At 32.1% G+C, this 19624-nt stretch overlaps 1 protein-coding gene across 1 annotated transcript; it reads right to left on the bottom strand.

Moving 5' to 3' along the window:
* Positions 1-1739: 1739 nt before the first annotated feature.
* Positions 1740-18980, bottom strand: LOC117342370 (coiled-coil domain-containing protein 39-like). The gene is made up of 21 exons (XM_033904521.1): positions 18795-18980; positions 17827-17946; positions 17115-17261; positions 16736-16894; positions 15845-16066; positions 15226-15417; positions 14069-14172; positions 13343-13580; positions 12642-12731; positions 11799-11963; positions 11353-11607; positions 10111-10250; positions 8739-8814; positions 8034-8193; positions 7006-7112; positions 6375-6446; positions 5820-5888; positions 5175-5237; positions 4321-4437; positions 3650-3803; positions 1740-2981 (listed from the first exon to the last, which is right to left on the bottom strand). Exons 1-21 carry the CDS (start codon positions 18891-18893, stop codon positions 2887-2889), a joined length of 2844 nt encoding a protein of 947 aa, XP_033760412.1. The 5' UTR covers positions 18894-18980; the 3' UTR covers positions 1740-2886.
* Positions 18981-19624: the final 644 nt, after the last annotated feature.

Below are 19624 nucleotides of genomic sequence, written 5' to 3'. Positions count from 1 at the left end.
GGTTCTTTGGGTGTGTGGCATTACATTTTTATAGTTAAAAATTAAAAAAAAAATATTTTCATTTTTTTTTTTTTTTTTATTTTTGAAAATTTTGGCATATTATGAAATTAACTTTTTTCTCTGTATTCTTCAGGTTAAAGTTTTGGTTTAAGTTTTATAATGGCAAGCCATTCATTTATTAATGGTATTAGGATGCTGATTCTTTGCATAGAGGTTCTTTGGTTGTGTGGCATTACTTTGTACGATTAAAACTGAAAAAAATATTTTTCATTTTTTGAAAATTTTGGCATATTATGAAATTAACTTTTTTCTCTGTATTCTTCAGGTTAAAGTTTTGGTTTAAGTTTTATAATGGCACACCATTCATTTGATAATGGTATTAGGATGCCAATGCTTTGCATAGAGGTTCTTTGGATGTGTGGCATTACTTTTGTGCAGTTAAAATGAAAAAAAAAATTAATTTTAAAAATATTTTTCCATATTATGGACTTTACTGTTTTCCCTGTATTCTTGAGGTTAACATTTTGTAATGGCTCTCCATTCACTTAATAACGTATTAGGATGCTGCTTTTTAATTGCGAGTATTAATGAATCAATATATACATGTAACCTACTGGCATCTTCATATTTTGCCTTACCTATTACAAGTTATATATTTAGACTTCAGAATCAAAAACTGTTATCAGGTACTGTAATTAAGTTTAATACTTATCTCTTCAAGAAGAGCGTACATCAATTTCATTTTATTAACATTTAAATAATTTGAAGGGTTCACTGATATGAGATTCTTTTGGAATAAAATCAGTGTACTACTATGCTGTGCTATTTAGAATCATGTTTATATTTCAATCCAAGGCTGTTATTACATTTCGCATTAAAACCACTTTAGATTCTTTTTCTCTGTACAGTAGACATACCAAAATAATACCTGGATATATTTTAGGGGCAGGAAACATTGTTTATTCAACCCAAAAGTTTGGAATGAACTTATTTCATAAAATGGTCATGTTTCAGTTTTGGTTAAACTTTTTTACTCAAATTTGGCTAAAGTTTTAACTTGAGGTCGCTGTTAGGGGACATTTATTGGTTTAGCAATACTCACAGCATGCTTGTTTACAAAGAATTCTAGCTTAAAAAATATATATATATACATGTAACAGTTTTTGTGCCAGAAAGTGTGCTGGCCATTTTCATATCTCACACTGTGTAGTTTTGCATGCAGCAAATTAAAGCCAAAGGCCATTAGTAATACTGTGCTGCATTTTGAGACCAAATTGTCTTTTGGGTCACCAATATGCCATGCTCTACTCCCTAACTGATGTATATTCTCTAAATAACAGTCCTATCAGAGAAAGAGTAACAAGTACAGTACACTCAAAAAAAAAAGACATTTGCATTTCAAACAAATGGATCTCGTCATTGATGTGGTTAATTCTATTGTTGAAGGACGACTGTACATGTATACATTAACAAATGTGAATGTCCTATTTAGTCACACAAACAAAGTAACAGGTGACAGGCCATGGTACACTGTAGAAGCATTTCTGGCCGTAGTTTCCACAACATTCCTCACCATGAGGACATTTTTTACCGTGAAAAATTCCACATGTAAGCATTAAGAGATTTAGGCATTACTGTTTTCTGAGGGAAAATTTTAATTTAATGAATTTAAGTTTTTAAAAGTTTAAGGAATGCTGGTGAAACCATGGGCCTGGTATATAATAAAAATAAAACATTAATTACAGACACAATGAGTTTATTATCATTAGCTTTCTCATAGAATACATTTTAATATATTTAAACAACTTACAATATATCTATAGATAATTATACCTCAACTTCATAATGTTTATTTTTTTCGTGAAGGCGATCTGAAGATTTTGACAATAGAACAAATTCATATTGTGAAATACAACTCTTAATTTGCAAATAGACAAAAGTCATTACAGTTTGTTAATTTATGGACGGAATGTTTTGCAAATACACTTATAATAGTTTGTAAACTGATGGATGGAATGTTTTAAAATCATCTCGTATAATTTTTCTAGTTTGTCATTTCATGGACGGAATGCTTTGAAATCATCTTACCTGTATATAAACACACATTGTATACTAATAATTTGTCATTCAATTGACGGAATGTTTTGAAATCATCTCGAATACATTTCAAAAGTACATCCAGAAACAATGCAAGCTTAAGCATCATGGTAAATGATGTATTGAAATAAACATTTCAATAGTCTTTTGGAAATCATATTGATATATAATACAGTGCACATTAAAGCATTATATTATTGATAAAAGGAAGAAACCTACAAATGAAATCAGGAAATTCTGAGATGTGGATTATGAATATTGTATAATTAAGAATTTAAGATTTTATAATCATACATACAGTTACGTATTTAAATTAACTCAATTTTAACAAATGCAGGAAAAAGGTACTACAAGAAAATAAAATATTCTTGTTAAAAAATAAGTGACTTTTTCGACTGGATCCAATCTTAGGAAACTTGTAACAAATAAAATAACTACATGTACCAATGTTCCATATTAATATGCATAACTGTGTTGAACCTTTCATTATGATATAGAACAGAAAAGAGTATATTTAAAAATAATTTTAAAAAATCACTTCCATTCATCCCAGCTAGAAAGCTCATTTTCATCAGTGTCTTGGTGCAGCATGGAATTGTAAATCTATAATCTTCAAATCAGAGATTGGATGTTGGCGACAGACTACATTTTATGTAAAGGAAGATATTTGGTGAGGAATCAGTAGAGCTTTGTCAGTAATGTAAACATCAAACATATCACAGTCAGATTTTATAAAATTGTCGTGTCCACGTGGACAAGGGGACACTCGGTGACAGTTAACATGTGGTACTAGTGTCTCGAACTGGCCCCTGTCCGGCTGTGTCCACTCCGAACACTGGACATCGAGCTGGAACTCCGAGAACTAGCCGGGGAACGCATTGCTCCTGGAAAAACAACATACAAGAATTATTGATGCTATCATTATTTTTTAAACTTTTTTTCTGTAAACAGTAATATTTTAGAGGTAATTTATTTATTGCTTTTTGCGATGAAAGTATTCCACTAATTATGATTGAGCTAAATACAGCTGAGGTGTATTGTTTTCTACAGTATTGAAATATTGAGGGCGTTTCACGTCATCAAATCAATATTCCGTTGAATTCAGTTATATGATAAAATTCGAGATCACCAAAAAAAATTACATCTGTGGTAGCCTTTGTCATAAATATCCTCAAACCATACAAAGGTTTGTTTCAATAGTACCCAGATATTAATCAAAAGTTTTCCCCTTCAGGATAAATCTAGATGACATTCTTAAAATTCTTGAAATTCCAGGGAGTTGCGTTCATGTACAATTTTTGCTGAAGACGAGAAAACTAATTGAGAATATAACCTTTGGACTTTGAAGATGCATTTTTTATTTTTAAATTTTTTTAAAAATAACAAGATTAAGTTATCTTTAAGAAATGTGATTTTGAATGATCAAGGAATATTTTGCATACAATAAATCTGAATAAATTTAAGTTTAATTTTTTTTACGTTTATTACAAAAAAGAAGAAATTGATAATACATTATACACCAAGATTTCTGTCATAATATTTAGTCACATACCTAGGTCTGCCCCTATCTGTACCGGAGTAGGTCGGCCACTGCCACTAGGGGGCGACTTCAGACTCCCAACACTACTGCGACCAGATGTCAGACTGGAGCGAGCACTACCTGGCTGGCGTCCTCCAGCTCGTGGTGTTGGCGGTGGTAAGTTAGCCTACAAAATTGAACAATGTCAATCAGAAAGAAATTCACATGATATTAAATTTTTTTATGATTTTTAACAGCATAATATTTCATATCTCGTACAACATTCATCATTTATGGGTGTATTGGATATTACCGTAATATAATAACAAACAAAAAGGCCAATGTAGTATTAGAATCTTGCGGATGAAACTAAAAAAAAATTGACATCAACGCTTATAATTAATTTTTGAAAATGATTTTCTAATTTAAAACATGTTTTATGTACAATTTTACTGGTTTTAAATGGGATTCTTTTTCTCAAATCAATACGCAACGTCAATTGTCGTATTCTGACGTCACATTTTTTTCGCGCCATTCTCGGAATTTCTTTCATAGAAGAATGAAAAGAATTTTTCGACCAATCACATTTGAGTATTTACCATGAAAACAAAGACAAAATTAATTATAATTATGTATAAGAATTCCTGAAGCTTTATCTTTTCAATATATTCTCCGAAAAAAATTAAGACACTTTTAAGCCTTACCTGTGAGAAGTATATATGGACAGTCTCCCCGATGTCCGGGTGCGTTTGGAGAATGTCTCCGATTTGGGACATGATCGTCTTATTGAACTCACGAAGTTCTCTAACATGGAAGTCACGCTGAAAACAGAAAATAAATTTCCATCATGTACACAAGACATTTTTAGAAGTGAAAATTGTTGTGTTTGAACATTACATTTTTAAGGCATTTTTGAAAAAAAAAAAAAATGAAATATTTAACATTGAGAATGAGGTGGTTTAAAGAACCATCCTTGAACACTCTCATGAAAAAAACTTAAAGTATATAATTACTGCATAATTATCATGTGTAAACGTTCACTTTCCTTTCAAATGGATAAAGTTCTGTGTTGATTAATTTTGTATTTAAATATGAATATTTATCTAAATTACCAAAAAATTTTATAAGTACATATACATTGTACTCCCAACTTACAAAGTTTCAGAAACGTATCTACCAGAGTTAAGCAGGATATCTAGAACTCAGACACAGATAAACTTCTACCCCGTTAAATATTAAGAAATGTTATAATGTGATTACTTTAAATTACTCTTTCAGAATTTCAAAAGTGGTCAGGTTTCATCTTTGACCCTTAAACTTACCTTGTCACATGACAAACAAAATTTAAATACGAGATGTAGAACTTGTTTGATATTATATGGTAGAAATAAAACCATAATCTGTTTCAGAGGGGTTTATTAGGGTATTTGTATACTGAACAAGCTTTTTACTGTAAACAAAAATGTAGATATAAAGCAAAAATCAATGCAATTATATAACCGTCTATCTAGCTACCGATCTACTTTGGGGGAGTATATTATAAGGAATGGTTACCAACCTCCTCTGGAGTTTCTCCTTTCGCCTTTTTGGCAGATCTCAGCTCTCGAGCATACTTGGAATTCTTTAAGAAAAAAAAGAAGAAAAAAAATATAGATTTCTTGCATATTATGATTTAAGATAAAACCTTTATTACAAAATGTAATCAATACAAAGAATAATATTATATTAATTACATTTTTGCAAGTGAAATATAGTCATTTACAAAACTAATAAAACTTATATTTTCACTACAGCAATGAGCATGCAGTAAAAATATAAGATTTTACAGTGAAAACATAAGTTTTTCGTTTTTTGACCTATCAGAGGAAACCTTTTTATTCACCTCATTGAAACATGCCGATTTTTCCAATCGAAGTGAAGATAGATAAATTGGTTTATTTTGCTATATTTCTGAAATATTCAGACTAGTTTTTGACAAATTACTCACTTGGCGTCGGCTATTCAAGCACAGATTATTCGCACTTGTGAAAATAACGATATTCTGTCATACTCGTGAAATATATGTTATATCAAACGGAAACCATTCAATAGCCTCTATATATTCAGAATTTTATAAATAACCTGTCTTCATAACAGTCTTGTTTAGTCATTCATAGGATTTTCAAAGGCAAGAAAAACAAGGAAAAAATCAAATTCAACCTACACTTTTCATAGCTCGCTCCAGTTTTGCTCTCTGGTCTTCAATTTCTTTTGACAGTTGTAAGACCTTGTTCTGTTTCCAAAGAAACAATTGTATGTAGATGATATACAAAAAGGTTACAACAGTGTATTAAATATTAATAAAGTTCAAGTAATATGTATTTATGACTTATATACCAGCACTATTTATTTCCAGTTTATCTTCAGATTTATTATATATCTAGCTGTTCCTGCGAGATTTTATTTTTACTGTAAATTGTAAAACTTTTCTGACTGTGATTAAGAAACAAAGCTATGTGATTACTCGGTGGAATTTTCTTATGTTTTGTTTGCAGGGTCACTGAAATTTTTAGAATAATCTATAAAAAGCTGAAAATAAGTCATGTTGAATTAAAGCTATAACGATGTCATAAACACACAATTTTTTTTAAATTTTTTTTTTTATATAATCTTTTTTTAATTTAAATTTTTTTTTTTTCATAAACACAAATTCTGGTGTTATTACAATGATAATATTGTAGTTACTGGTATGTCAAGACGAAGTGCTACATCTCATTACCTTCTTTTCGTCAATCATTTCCTCATAGGCTCCAGAGTCTCTCACAAGGTTGTCCAGAGTGCTACTCATTGTCTATAAACAAATACAAGTCACAACAATTTAAATCACACAGAACATTCGTAAAATTCTCACTTTAAACACTTTACTGTAACATAACACACAAAAGGTTGTAAGTTCCTACGAATTTATTTCTAACCGAGTTGTTAGTTCCACAAATTTATTTCTAACCGAGTAGAACATTTGACAGCTCTGTGATTTTTTTTTTTTTTAAGCCAGATACTTTTTTGGGGAGAAAGAAAGTTAAATGCAAAATTCAACCAAAGTTTAAAACAAATATAGTAGACTGAATGAATGCATGAAAGCTAATAAAAGAAAATTTAGCAAAATTTCTTTAATACATTTTTCAAACATGGCATTATTATCCAAAAACATTTAAAAAAATATTCTTTTTAAACATTAAATATGGGAAGACAGACTGAGAAAAGAAGAAAGAAATAAGCAATGCTGTTAAAATGTATGAAAGTGCGATAATTTCCTGAGATTTTCACTGATAAACCAAAGAATTAACTACAAACTGTACTTTTCCAGAATTACAACATTTTCAGGCTGCACATATTTAAGTAAATAGTACCTGCAAGTCTTCCTGAAGCTCTCTGATCTGGCGACGTTTGTACTTGTATTTATCCATTACGGCTCTCATTTGTTCCTCCAGCTGTTGTTTCTCCTCCATGTCATCGCCTATAATATAATGTGTGGCATGTGCAAAAGTTCATCAACATGGCTATAATACAGCAAGCAAGCTGTAGTCTTATACCTCCAGAAAAATACTCAGGACATTAAAAAAAGAAGCAAAAGAAACATTTGTTGTTATTGTTGTTGTTGTTGTCGTCAGGGTATATCCTTTTCCTTTAACTGATTTGTATACATGCAATAGGAAACAAAACTAAATTTCAGTACTTAACCCTTTCACCCCTACTGACCATATTGGACTTCAAATGATGAATGAATGGTAGAGTCCACTAAAGCTTATTAGGGTTGAAAGGGTTAACACTCAACATTTACTGTAAAAAATATGGTAATTGTCAATGACAGTGTGTGAAATGCATCCTTAAGCTTGACAATGTGATGCTGCCAGCTGGTAGACCAAGGGCCATAACTCTGCATAATGTCAGAAAGAAAACTTTGCAGTATACATCGCTCAACACTAACCATCCAGACAGGTGCACATATCTGTACATGTAGATTATACCAGTATCTTGTTGATATAAATGATATGCCCAAACTATTTCACAAATCAACCTTACATATAGGCTTTAAACTAATGTAGCCTGAATTTTCTCAAACCCTAACACCACACATTAAACATTTTTATGGACAGAATTATAATATGTCCAACATCTAACCACTTAATGTTTGGTGTTTGGACCACAGGATTTACATTTTCAACTGTGTTTTACTGCAAAACTTCTATTACATAATGGTGTATCGATAGTCAGAATAAACATTAATTAATCTGATTCCCACAAACATCTGATCATTGATCAATAAGACAAAATTAACCTAAATACAAACATATATCATTCCAAACAGGTGATTTGGAACATTAAAACCACTGCCTGATTTTTCCTTTCCTAAAACCTATATAAAAGATAAACATACTCTGGTCGGTGACTTTGTTGAAACTCTTCCTGTATGTTTCGTTTCTGTTATTCATCAGTTTTAGCGTATTCTCTAGGGCACGAATTTCCTTCTCTGCTTTTCTGATTCGAGCATCAAGGTCATCACCTTCACGCTGGAGCTCCTCCTTTTCTTGTGCAGCCTTGAGCAAAAAAAGGGGAGATAATTTATCTAAGAAGCGTAAACGCATCAAGATATTGCCATACTTAATATGTTTGATCTATCCAAGAAGAAATCATGAATTCTGTCAATTTAAATCTAAAACAGGATACATTGCACTAAAATTGTAATAATTATTTTCCATTGTTTGTACGCAGAATGCAGCTTTCTGATTGGTTGAGATTTTTTTTTCATACCTGTATGAAAAAAAAATCCGAAAATGGCACGAAAAATGGGACGTCACAATACGGCCATTGACGTTGTGTATTCATTTGTGAAAAAAAAATCCCTTATACGATCAGTTAAATTGTACATAAAACACGTTTTAACTTTGAAAACCAATTTCAAAAATTAATCATAAGCGTTGATGTCAATTATTTTTTAGTTTCATGGGGGTATGAAAAAAAGTTTGCAAGCAAAATTGTTTTTATACCCCCGATAAAACTAAAAAAAATTGACATCAATGCTTAAGTAAATAAAATGCAGCATGGAAAACGAAAGTATTTGAGATTAATGATTTCATCTTACCTTAATGACGTAATAAGCTTGAGATCTCTCTTCCTCACCTTCTGGGGGTGCCATGGAAACCATCAGAATTTCATACCTGAAAAAATTATCATATTATCTTGTAACTAGATGTATTACAGCAACATAAATGCCCACACTGGTAACCTACTCCTATAACATAAGAGACCGCTGGTCGGCCCTTTTTCTATCGGATATGATTTTGCCGACTGGGTTACACGGCGCCTGTCAAAAGTATCTGCAGTGTAAAACCTCTAACATTATTGGAGTAACTGGTAACCAAGAAGAAATTTGGAAACATTAAGTGTCACACTTAATGTTGTACTGTGTCATTTGCTTCATCAAAGGTCAGCTTTTGGTCCTCATTGATATACAATATATATCATCTGAGAGAGTGAAACAATGGGTAGTAATGGTTAAAGTGACTATCATCTTAGATTTCGCCCTCAGAAAGCAGAGTTCGGCCTATGAATAATTAAATATGACCCATATTAAAGCGATGCAGCAGCCTATACCGTCAACTCTGCTGATTTTGTACATATTTTCAGAGGTTTAAACATTGTTCACTTTGACTGTTACTTGTAAACATGATCATGCTCAATTTATTACAAAGAAAGCCAAATTGGTCATATGGTTTGTCACATAACAAGGTCATTTACTTTTGTTGAAAAGAAAACATTTTTTCCCCAAAGATATGATGGAAAGCCCCGAGTGGTTTTCCGATTTAGGATTAGGGTTACGATTGGAATTATATCAATTAGATCAACAACGCTCTGTTAACAATTTTCAATTCTTAGATATCAACCAAGAAGTGTTGCAGTCACTTTAAAATTCAGTTATAAATAAAAAGCGTTAGTCTTGTAACAAACTCTTAGAAAATATCACGTTTTATATATTTTTTCTCCTAGTGATTTTTAACATTACTGTAACATTACAGTCGCTTTAAGAGATGTACTGGTGACTTTTCAAAACAAATACAGACTGACACAAAAGGACTACCTTAATACATAAAGGTATTCTAAACAGGAGACTATATTTTGGTCAACTAAATTTAATATTAATAAAATTTTTCCTTTTTTTTAAATGCCTATTGGAGTTAGACAAGGGTCTGCAATGTCAGTCAAACATTTTTTTTGTGTGAACATTTTATTTAAATTCTTAAAGTAAAATGGCCATAACTGGAAAAATTAAATTGACGATAACCAAATCTGCATGCTATATCATTGTCATACAGTTGCAGTTGTTTTCATCTATATTTCGTTATCATTTTGAAAATTGTTTTATAAAATGAAAAAATCATCATTATAAAAAAACATTTGAGTTACTTATATATTAAATAACCTTTAAGTGAACTAAATTGTTTGCAATGACTCACCTTTTACGGAGTTTGTCAATCTTAGAGATACGTTCATGGAGCTCAGCACTTATCTGGCTTCTTTCCTCATTTGCGACTCTAATCTGAGCTTGAAGCATCTCACTGTGGATGCTAATCTCATGTCTACGTTCCTTCATAGCCTGGGTATAGAAAAACAACAAACTGTTAGGATATACATACACGCATATTAACTTCTTTCACACCAAATATATTAACTTTCAGCACGGAATATCATGGTGCCAGCTCAGCTGTGTCAGTGAAGTACTTGACAATATCAAAAAGAAAAAGGTTTACAAGAAAATTATACAAAACTGATACTTTTTATATTTACAGAAAACATTCAAAGTATATTACTGGAAATTGAATGATATTGTTTTTGAAATAATTTGAAAATGATAGCAGAAAACTATAATCAGTTACTCTTATTTTAGTGGTAATCTTATTTTAGTGGTAATCTTATTTTAGTGTTTTTAGCACTAGAGTCATTCCTTTAAAATATGATAGCACTAATTGTAGCTTATTTACATTGTTTTTTTTATGGCAATCCTTCTTGGCGCTTAAATTCATCATTTCGCCAATCTGTTTTAATTTGAACTGCGCTAAAATTTGAGTGCATCAAATTAAGTATGTTTACGGTAACCAGGCTTGTTTAGTACAGGTAACTCATTGCAAATGAAAACAAGAGCTCTGCAAGCAGGAGCATGATATGCCCGTCACTGGAGAAAGGTACGACAGGAAAATGTAGCGTCATTGACAGGCTTATAAAAACCCTAATATATGTTAAATATAATTGCTTCTAGTTGCAGTGAACAAAATCTTAGAGGAACTAGAAAAATTCTTGCATTTTCTACACAATGCCCATATTTGGCAATAAAAGGAGCATAACTCTACTAAAAATTATCATGAAATTCCGTAACACGAACTCGAGCTATTGTGCCACAGAATATTTATAGCAAGTTTCATCAAAATCTGTTGATAAATAAAGGCTAGAGAGAGCTAACAAGGAAAAGATAACAAATGAACGGACAGCGCAGGGTATACCATAATACGAACCGTCGTTGACATGCGTACAAAAGACAAAAACAAAAAATACACTGAATACTGTGTTATATATATTCTGTGAATTACAAAATTAATGGTAGACCTAAACACAGAATATGGTGATTTACAGAGTACAAAATGTATATGAGGTGCTCACTGGACAAATGTATTGACTGACAAATCAAAATCTAAAACTCTTACCGTGTCCAGCTGTAATCGTCGTTTCTCCATGTTTAGAACATCGTCAGCACGGCCATGCAGCATGTCACGTAATCGTTTGATCTCCAGTTTAAGGATATTTTGGTCCACCATCAAATTCTGCTTGGATGAAATGATGTTGCGCAACTCGCGCTCTGAGCTGTCATTGTATAAGTTCAGCTCCTCAATCTTACTGGTAAAATCATTTTTCTCCGCCCCGCTCTTCTCCAGCTCCCTCCTGACACGACGTATATCATCCTATAAATAAATAAATAAATAAATAAATAAATAAATAGATAGATAAATAAATAAATAAATATCTTACATCTTCAAGTTGATTTTGAAATTTTCATTACAGCAAATATCAAGATGTAAATCTGTTGTTGAATTTGGAGACATTTTCTTCCTCGGTTAATGTTATCTTGGCTAGCTATGAGCATATACCTTACCTGAAGTCGTTTAAGTTGTAGGGTTAGGAGAGTGTGGGTGTTATTCTTTTGCTCCAGATCATCCGTGAGGTCCTTGATTTTCATTTCCAGATGGACCTTTTCCTCATTGCTGCGCTCTCCCTGGATTCGGTTGATCCTTCTTTCCACTTGTTGGACAGCGAAATCCTGTAAAATGTCCCCACAAAGTATTGTTCAGAAAAGCAGATCTAAGATCTTTCCTTAACCCAATAATGCTATCCTATGGAAAATTGTATGTTGATGGATTTCCTCAAGAAACATTGGAGGAATTAGGACCAGGATAACCAGGCAAATTATGTGTCCCCCAAATAGTTCAGGTATGTAGTATTCTAATAGTATTACATTATTACTCGTGATGGGAATCAGTTTCATGTTCAGAATTCATAATCAGAAACTCCAAATAAATCTATTATTGATTATAATCGGTTTTCTGTATTTAGCACAGAATTGACCATTTGTAGAAATTTCATGTACATCTCAAGTATATTTATTACATGTCTTAGCCTTTGTTATCGATATTTTTAATACTGAACACAAACAAAGCATTTAACAATTATTAATATATTTAAATCTCCTAAATCTCTTGAAAACGACCAACGAATATATCAATAAAATATCATACTACTTTCTGGTTCGATAACATTACAAAAATATATGAAACCAAAGATTTAGAGTATGTTAAAGCCCAAGCTTGCAGTCATGCAATCATTGCCTCTCAAAAATAATTATATAAAAATTATTTAAAATGTATGAAACATATACAATATATAGATAAACAGGCTGGAGATATACCCCTAATGAGGCGACATTATTTGAAACAGTTACCTGATTGTAGATAATTTCTTGCTGTTTGAGAGAATCTGTGTCTAATTTGGTTATCTTGCTGTTCAAGTTCCTGATAGCAGCTTGGCTTCCCTGAAACATGGTATTGTTAAATATTACAACAATTCATTTTTTCATCAATTTGACAACAGTTAGGACACTAATTAATACATGTACCTACACTAATTAATACATGTACCTACACTAATTAATACATGTACCTACACTAATTAATACATGTACCTACACTAATTAATACATGTACCTACACTAATTAATACATGTACCTACTAATTTGTAGACCTGGTTTGTGAGATGTATGTATTGTCACCTTCAAAATTAAAAATTATCAGATTTGTGGAGATACTTAACACATTTATTTCATTAATTAATCTTAACCTTGGTTGATATTAAAACACTTCTATTTTTCTTTGGATCAATATCACTGGATTAATAATTTGATATTATAGTTTCTTGGAAAAATTAGTTTGTGTTTTTCTATTTGGTACAGCGGTTGGCAAATTATAATGCAACCCCCACCTTGACTCAGGGATGAGAGTAGCTGAATGTTAAAAAGTCTGAAATCCCAATTTGTAGTGTTTTTTCTATGATGAAATATTAAAATTAATTACAGCCAACATGAGAAATAAGTCTGAAATCAGATTTTTATCTGAAAATTCTCCATGATTGAACATATTAAATACCTGTATCTCTGCCTCTCTATTCCTTTCCTTGATCTTACAATCTTGTAGTTCCTGAGTTTTGTGGAACTGAAGGTCACGTAAATGTTTCAGCTGCTGATCGATCTCGTGCTGCGTTCGATCCTCATCCTGCAACATCTCATCAAATCGTGCTGCGCGCTCTTCTGCACTCAGGGTTGATTCAGTTGCTATCTTCAACTTGTCTACAAGTGTCTCTCTCAGCTCCTTAGCTTGTTGTAATCTATGTTAACACATACAGCATATTAGCCTTTCTACGTAATTATGACTTACATAAATCATAAATATTTATATAAAATAGACGTCTGAGTGAGACAGCTGGAATGTGTATCTCTAGGAGTAGTAAAATCTTCATGCGCATTTCCAATTATTTCAATGCACATAAACGAGTTAAGTTTAGTTCAGTCCTTCAAATATGAATCACAATTTTACACCCAAACCAAAAGTTAAATTATATTTGGTAAAAAAACTGTTTTTCTGCGAATATGAATCACAATTTATTTTACACCCAAGCAAAAAGTTAAATTATATTTGGTAAAAAAACTGTTTCATTCAAATGATTTATGAAAAAATGATACACCAAAAATAACCGAGTTTATTTGTTGAAATTTTTTTTAGATTCACATATTTATCCTTAATACATATTGCTAAATACAATTTTAATCATTTGTATATGATTAAAACAAAAGAAATGGATTAAAAGTTAAATACCTGTTAGTTTTGTCCTGAACATCTTTCTTCAAATGTGTGACCTGGGACCTTGTGGCTTCAAGGTCATTGGCCGTACGATCAACCGTTCTTTTGAGAGCATCCAACTGAAAATAATCATAAAAAATTGAGCTAAAAATCTCAGTTAAAATAGCAATACATGTTTATGTATCAACGTATCAAACACTGCCTGTTGCTAGCATGGGATCTTTTCTGTATCAATCTTAGCATCAACCTGTTGACAGGAAATCCTGTCTAAGGCGAAATCAAAATTACCATCTTTTTCTAAAATAAAAGCACTACCCAACATTCCTCTAGCTTGTTTTTTGTAGTTCTAAACAAGATAGCAACAGTCATTTAAACACCAAAATGTTTATTGCTGTTTTATAATCAAAATAATAATCACAATATATAAGCATCACGTATCAAAAAAATACAGGTTTCAAAGATGCTTTTAAATAAACTTACATGATATTTTATCAGGCCATGAAATGATACTTAGGAATTAGAAAACTAGAAATCAGAAAACTGCAGCTGTAAAAGCAGGGAGCCCAGTGCTCGAAATAACAGAATCAGGAACAGTGGTATTTTTCTTAACCGAACAAAACATGGTACGGTGCTATTTGTTTAGAGAGTTTCAGTTTGTGGCATGCGGTATGTGGTCTACTGTGACAGCTACTTATCATGATGCTAACTTAGATCGATATATACAGTCATAATATGTTATGAATGAATAATGTACATTTCTTATACTCCCTACATTATGAATTGAATTCATTTTAATTATCTTATTATAACATTGTGACATAGGAACATACATTTTATACAGGCCTGCGGGTACAGTAAATTTTGAAATTGTTTCATCATCATTGTTTCTTAAAATGTAGTCATCTGTTTAATCATTTACAAGAAAAGATGGATAATAATTTTATACTTGTGTCAGATTTGCAAATAAAATATGTTTAAATCAAATCAAAATTAAATCAATAAGAAAATATTTATTTTGAATTAAAATGAAAATGGAAAAATTAATCAAAATGACATAATGGATGGATATAGGGGAGTCAATTACATTATTACTAATATTAGGCAGACAAATTTAGGGGAGACAACTCCTTTTTTCTGAGGACAAAGAGGAAAGTCACTGTTATATTTCTTACCTCATCAGAGAATTGGACCCTGTTGGTCTCGGCCTCCTGGTGCTCTATACGTGTCCTGGCGGCCACACGCTCGGCTATAGAAATCTTCTTTTCCTGTTCTTTATTGTTGTCTACTTCACCCTCCAGAAACTGCATCTTCTCTTTAATAGCCTCCTCACGCTTTCTCACTTCTGCCTTAACACGTGCAAGTTGCTAAAAAATGAAAGAAAATATAAAGAATTGCTCAATACTCTCTTTCCTGGAAGGTGAAGATTTTAATCAAAGAACAGATTTTTCAATAAACTTCTAAATAGCAACCCCAGAATTAAAAAAGGAGAAAAAAAGAAAATCAACACAACAATTCCCAACATAATCTTTTTCCAGACAAATTTCTTTAAAATGATGCATATCATGCTGCAACATTGAAACCAAAACAACCACTTCCTGCAATTCCTGAATCATGATTTAAATTTTACTTAATGGTTCATATTGCATTGCCAAACAGCCCTACTGTTTGGCATAAATAATTGTTTGTATGATTTTTTTTTTTTTTTTAATTTTAATTTCCTATCAGCAGCTATAAAGTTATCTAAGAAATGCCAGTACATGTACACCTCAGAGTAAAACATTGAACACCTACAGCAGCCAAAATGTCCATTTCGTGATCTCGTCTCTGCATCTGTTCGATGGTGTGTTCCCATTGCTCAATAAGTTCCTGACGTTCTTGATGGGCCTGTCTGAAATCCTCAGCTGTCTTGTCTAGCTCAATCTGGGCGGTCAAAGTATCTGTAGTTTCATGGTCAAGAACCCTTCTCTTCTTTTGGCTTTCCTCTGTAAGTCTGACCATCCTCAGGGACAGTTCCTATATGAAACACATTTAAATATATATTAGTCACTCCCAAAGTCTCATTTCCTCCCACAATGAAAATTTACGAACCCCTACTAAATTCTTTCTCACAGCTAACAAGATTAATATGTTATGAAAAATTATAAGTTATTCAAAAACATAACATTTATTCAACAACTATCAATCATAGTATTACTCAGGATATTGATAGGATTTTAAACACCTAACATTAATCAACACCAGGGGGCTAACAAACTCTATTCATTAAAAAAAACCCTCTTGCCCACAAATAAGCCCCTTTCATATTTTGTTTGTACACATCATTTTTTTAATACTAAGATCAAAGTGTTTTACAAATAAGTCCTCCTCAAAATTTAAACTTGATACAATAGGGGAGGGGCTTATTTGAGGACAAAATACAGTACTGAACTTTCATATATGAGAAGGGGCTTATTCGAGGACAAAACATGGCACTAACTTTTACACTATGGGAACTTGGAAGGGGCTTAATTGAGGACATGATACAGTATTAGACTTGTACACTATGGGAAGGGGCTTATTTGAGGGCAAATATGGTTTATAGTACGACAAAAAAAAATGGGAGTTAAATCATTTAATTGATCAACAATATACGCACATGGTTGAGCTTAATCCCTGACGAATTGGATTACTTTGTAGACCTACCTTGATTTTACTTTCATCATGACGTGTGTATTTCTGTATAGCCATTGCATCTTCATCTTTCCTTGCTGACTCCTCAAGCCAAGCTTCCAGAGCTTGCTGGTCCCAGTTCATCTGTGACTTCATCTCTTCAAGCTTCTGAGTTTGCTTGAAGATGTTGTTCTATGAATATCAAAAACAGCACATTATGTACAGGTAAATCAGCATAATTATTTTTTTTAAAACAGCCGCAAATAGATTATTTTTCATGGTAAGATTTCATTACCATCAATGTAAATTTGTTTCAAATCAGACACTGGCCTTTATGTTGTTAGCCTGAATACTTGAAGATTAACTCTCCTCATTACAAAAATATGTTTTTAACAATCTCTTCTATTTTTACCTCAAACATATTCTTCTTTTCCTTAATCTCCTCCAAATCCTTCTCCAGCTTACTGATTTCTTGTTGAAGCCTTCCTTCCTCACGCTCAGCAATTTGCAACATGTGATTTTCTGTTTCGATCTCCTTAGTTCTCGCGCTGACCAGACCCTGTGTCACAGTATGATAATGTCAACAAATTCTTCAGATAAAACATGATTACATAATAATGTAAAGAGAAGTAAAAAATATCTTAACAAAACAAACTAAATGCTTAATTGAGTACCAAACTTTTTGACATATGACTGCATGGACATTAAATAATGGCTATAGTTGACATATGTTGGAATCTTCAATTTTGAAATTGATAAATATCAACCTGTGATTATTATTCCATCAGTGAGATGATGTATCATTAAGCTTAAATTAATGCAGAAATAAGATGAATCCCAGAAAGAAATTATATTGAAGTGTTTGGCACTTGCATGGCAATGTTGAATGTTGAAACATTATGATTAAAAAAAAAAAAAAAAAAAAAAAACATGTCCACTAGATACATGCTGCCACATGACATATGCTGATAGAGTTTCAAAATGCTGCAAAAAATGTTCCTTGTTCTTATGTAGCAAGTGCATTATATGATTATGAGAACTCACCTGAGAGAACTCACCTGAGAGAACTCACCTGAGATTATGATTATGAGAACTCATCTCAGAGTATGATTATGAGAACTCACCTGAGTATGACCAAGCTCCTGTCTGACATTTTTCAAGTGCTCTGACATGGCATGAAGACGATCTTCAATCTCTTCAACATTGTTTTTGTTTGAAACAATTCTTTTCTGCTTCAGCTGAACCTGTTGTCAATCACATCAATTTCAAATGATCAAGTTTATTCTCATTTTAATTAATAAATCTCTTATAGATTGTACAATGAGTAATCTAATTGTTACTTGTACACACAAATACTGAATTGGACATACGTAAAACATGTGCTTTGCAAATTTTTTTTTTACATATTTAAAATGAAAATTATTCTGTCTACTAGATCTACCTCATGAATTTGTCTAATGAATTAAGTTGTAATTAATGCCCGTGCATATTACCGTTAAAATACATAATACTATAAAATTAAAGCAACACTGTAACTTGTCTTGTAAATGTTCAGCTACATTACTGTATTCAATGGGGATCATTTACTTTCACGGATTATGCTACACGGTAATATATGAAATAATGTATCGTATATGTAGCTGCAGCAAGCAGAGCATTAACTTTTCATCCGTCTGTGTGCGGATGGGGTGATAGGTGGGCCTGGCATCTAAAGATTGCAGTAATAACTTAACGCCCCAAAGTAAACCGGATTAAAACATTGTCTTCTCGTATATTAGCCAGCTTATAGATTGAAAATGCACAAAATTCTTTAATTTTCACAATGCACATGACGGTTTTGATCGGCCATATTTTTTTCTGTTTAACATACACAAACTGCTGGCTTTACACATTTACTGTATCTATTCATTATTGTTTCTGCAGACATTACATGTATGTGCAGGTCGATAGCAAACTTGGATTTATTAAGGAATCAACCCACATGGCCATGGGTAAGCGATGTCGTACGGTAGATTTATTAAAGTTGAGCCAAAACAATGAAGCGACGATCGATATCGCAACTGATGACTGACAGGTCATAAACGTCCCATACCTGATCTTCAAGCTTTTTATTATCCGCGTTGGCGACGGGCATGCTTAGACCTTCGTCCCATTCTATCTCGCTGAGGATGCTGTTGCTCCCGCGACTCATTTTGAAGCTAAATTATCAGAATCACAATATCAACATCAACAAAATGAACCGCCGGAAGAATGTGTATAGTATTGCTTTGGATACAAGTTACCCGGATGAAAATAAAAGAACGATAACTCTTTACTTCCGGTATGTATTAGGTGTCGCGACATAGTCAGACATGTTGTGTATATCATATCATATAATCTGTAACGAAACGCTGTGGTCAAACTGTCACATTTCTTAAATCTGCTAATAATCAACTGATTAATTTACACGTGACCCATTATATTTGTGATCACTTATGAGATTGGTGTTATTGAAAATAGAAAGTTCATCTTTGTACAAAATGGTGAAGTATGATATATTTCAAGAAACACAAGCTAGGGACGTCTATGAAGCGATTTATACTCTATCTGCTACCATACAAGGATTTAAAAGTTTGCATCACTTCGTATTTATAAAGATGACAAAGAAATTCACAATGGCGCGTGTGTAGTTGATGTAGCTGAAAAAATTGAGTTATGCACATTATACATGTAGTTGTCAACAATATATACATGTAGAATACCCCACTGCAGGATAAATTTTACTTTAAATAAAAAAAATATAGCAAATAATTCTTAATGAATTTGTGTTTTTGTTGCGTTAAACGAATGATATTTTAACATATACCTGTGAACAACAATATATATAATTATCGAATTATTTATGTTTGTAACTTAATTTATTGACAGTCATCATGTTCATCT

The sequence above is a fragment of the Pecten maximus genome, chromosome 14 (genome assembly GCF_902652985.1).
Source record: "Pecten maximus chromosome 14, xPecMax1.1, whole genome shotgun sequence".
NCBI classification, from domain to species: domain Eukaryota; kingdom Metazoa; phylum Mollusca; class Bivalvia; order Pectinida; family Pectinidae; genus Pecten; species Pecten maximus.
The sequence above is the reverse complement of the archived record's forward strand: the minus strand, read 5'-3'. Positions and strand labels throughout refer to the sequence as shown.

What these genes read in the sequence shown, in the direction of transcription:
- LOC117342370 (XM_033904521.1), bottom strand. Translation starts at nt 18,893, where the DNA reads ATGAGTCGCGGGAGCAACAGCATCCTCAGCGAGATAGAATGGGACGAA. An exon ending in AGGAGCTTGGTCATACTCAG is followed by an intron (nt 17,262 to 17,826) that starts GTGAGTTCTCAT and finishes ACTGTGACACAG; the next exon opens with GGTCTGGTCAGCGCGAGAAC. An exon ending in AAAAGAAGAATATGTTTGAG is followed by an intron (nt 16,895 to 17,114) that starts GTAAAAATAGAA and finishes TGATATTCATAG; the next exon opens with AACAACATCTTCAAGCAAAC.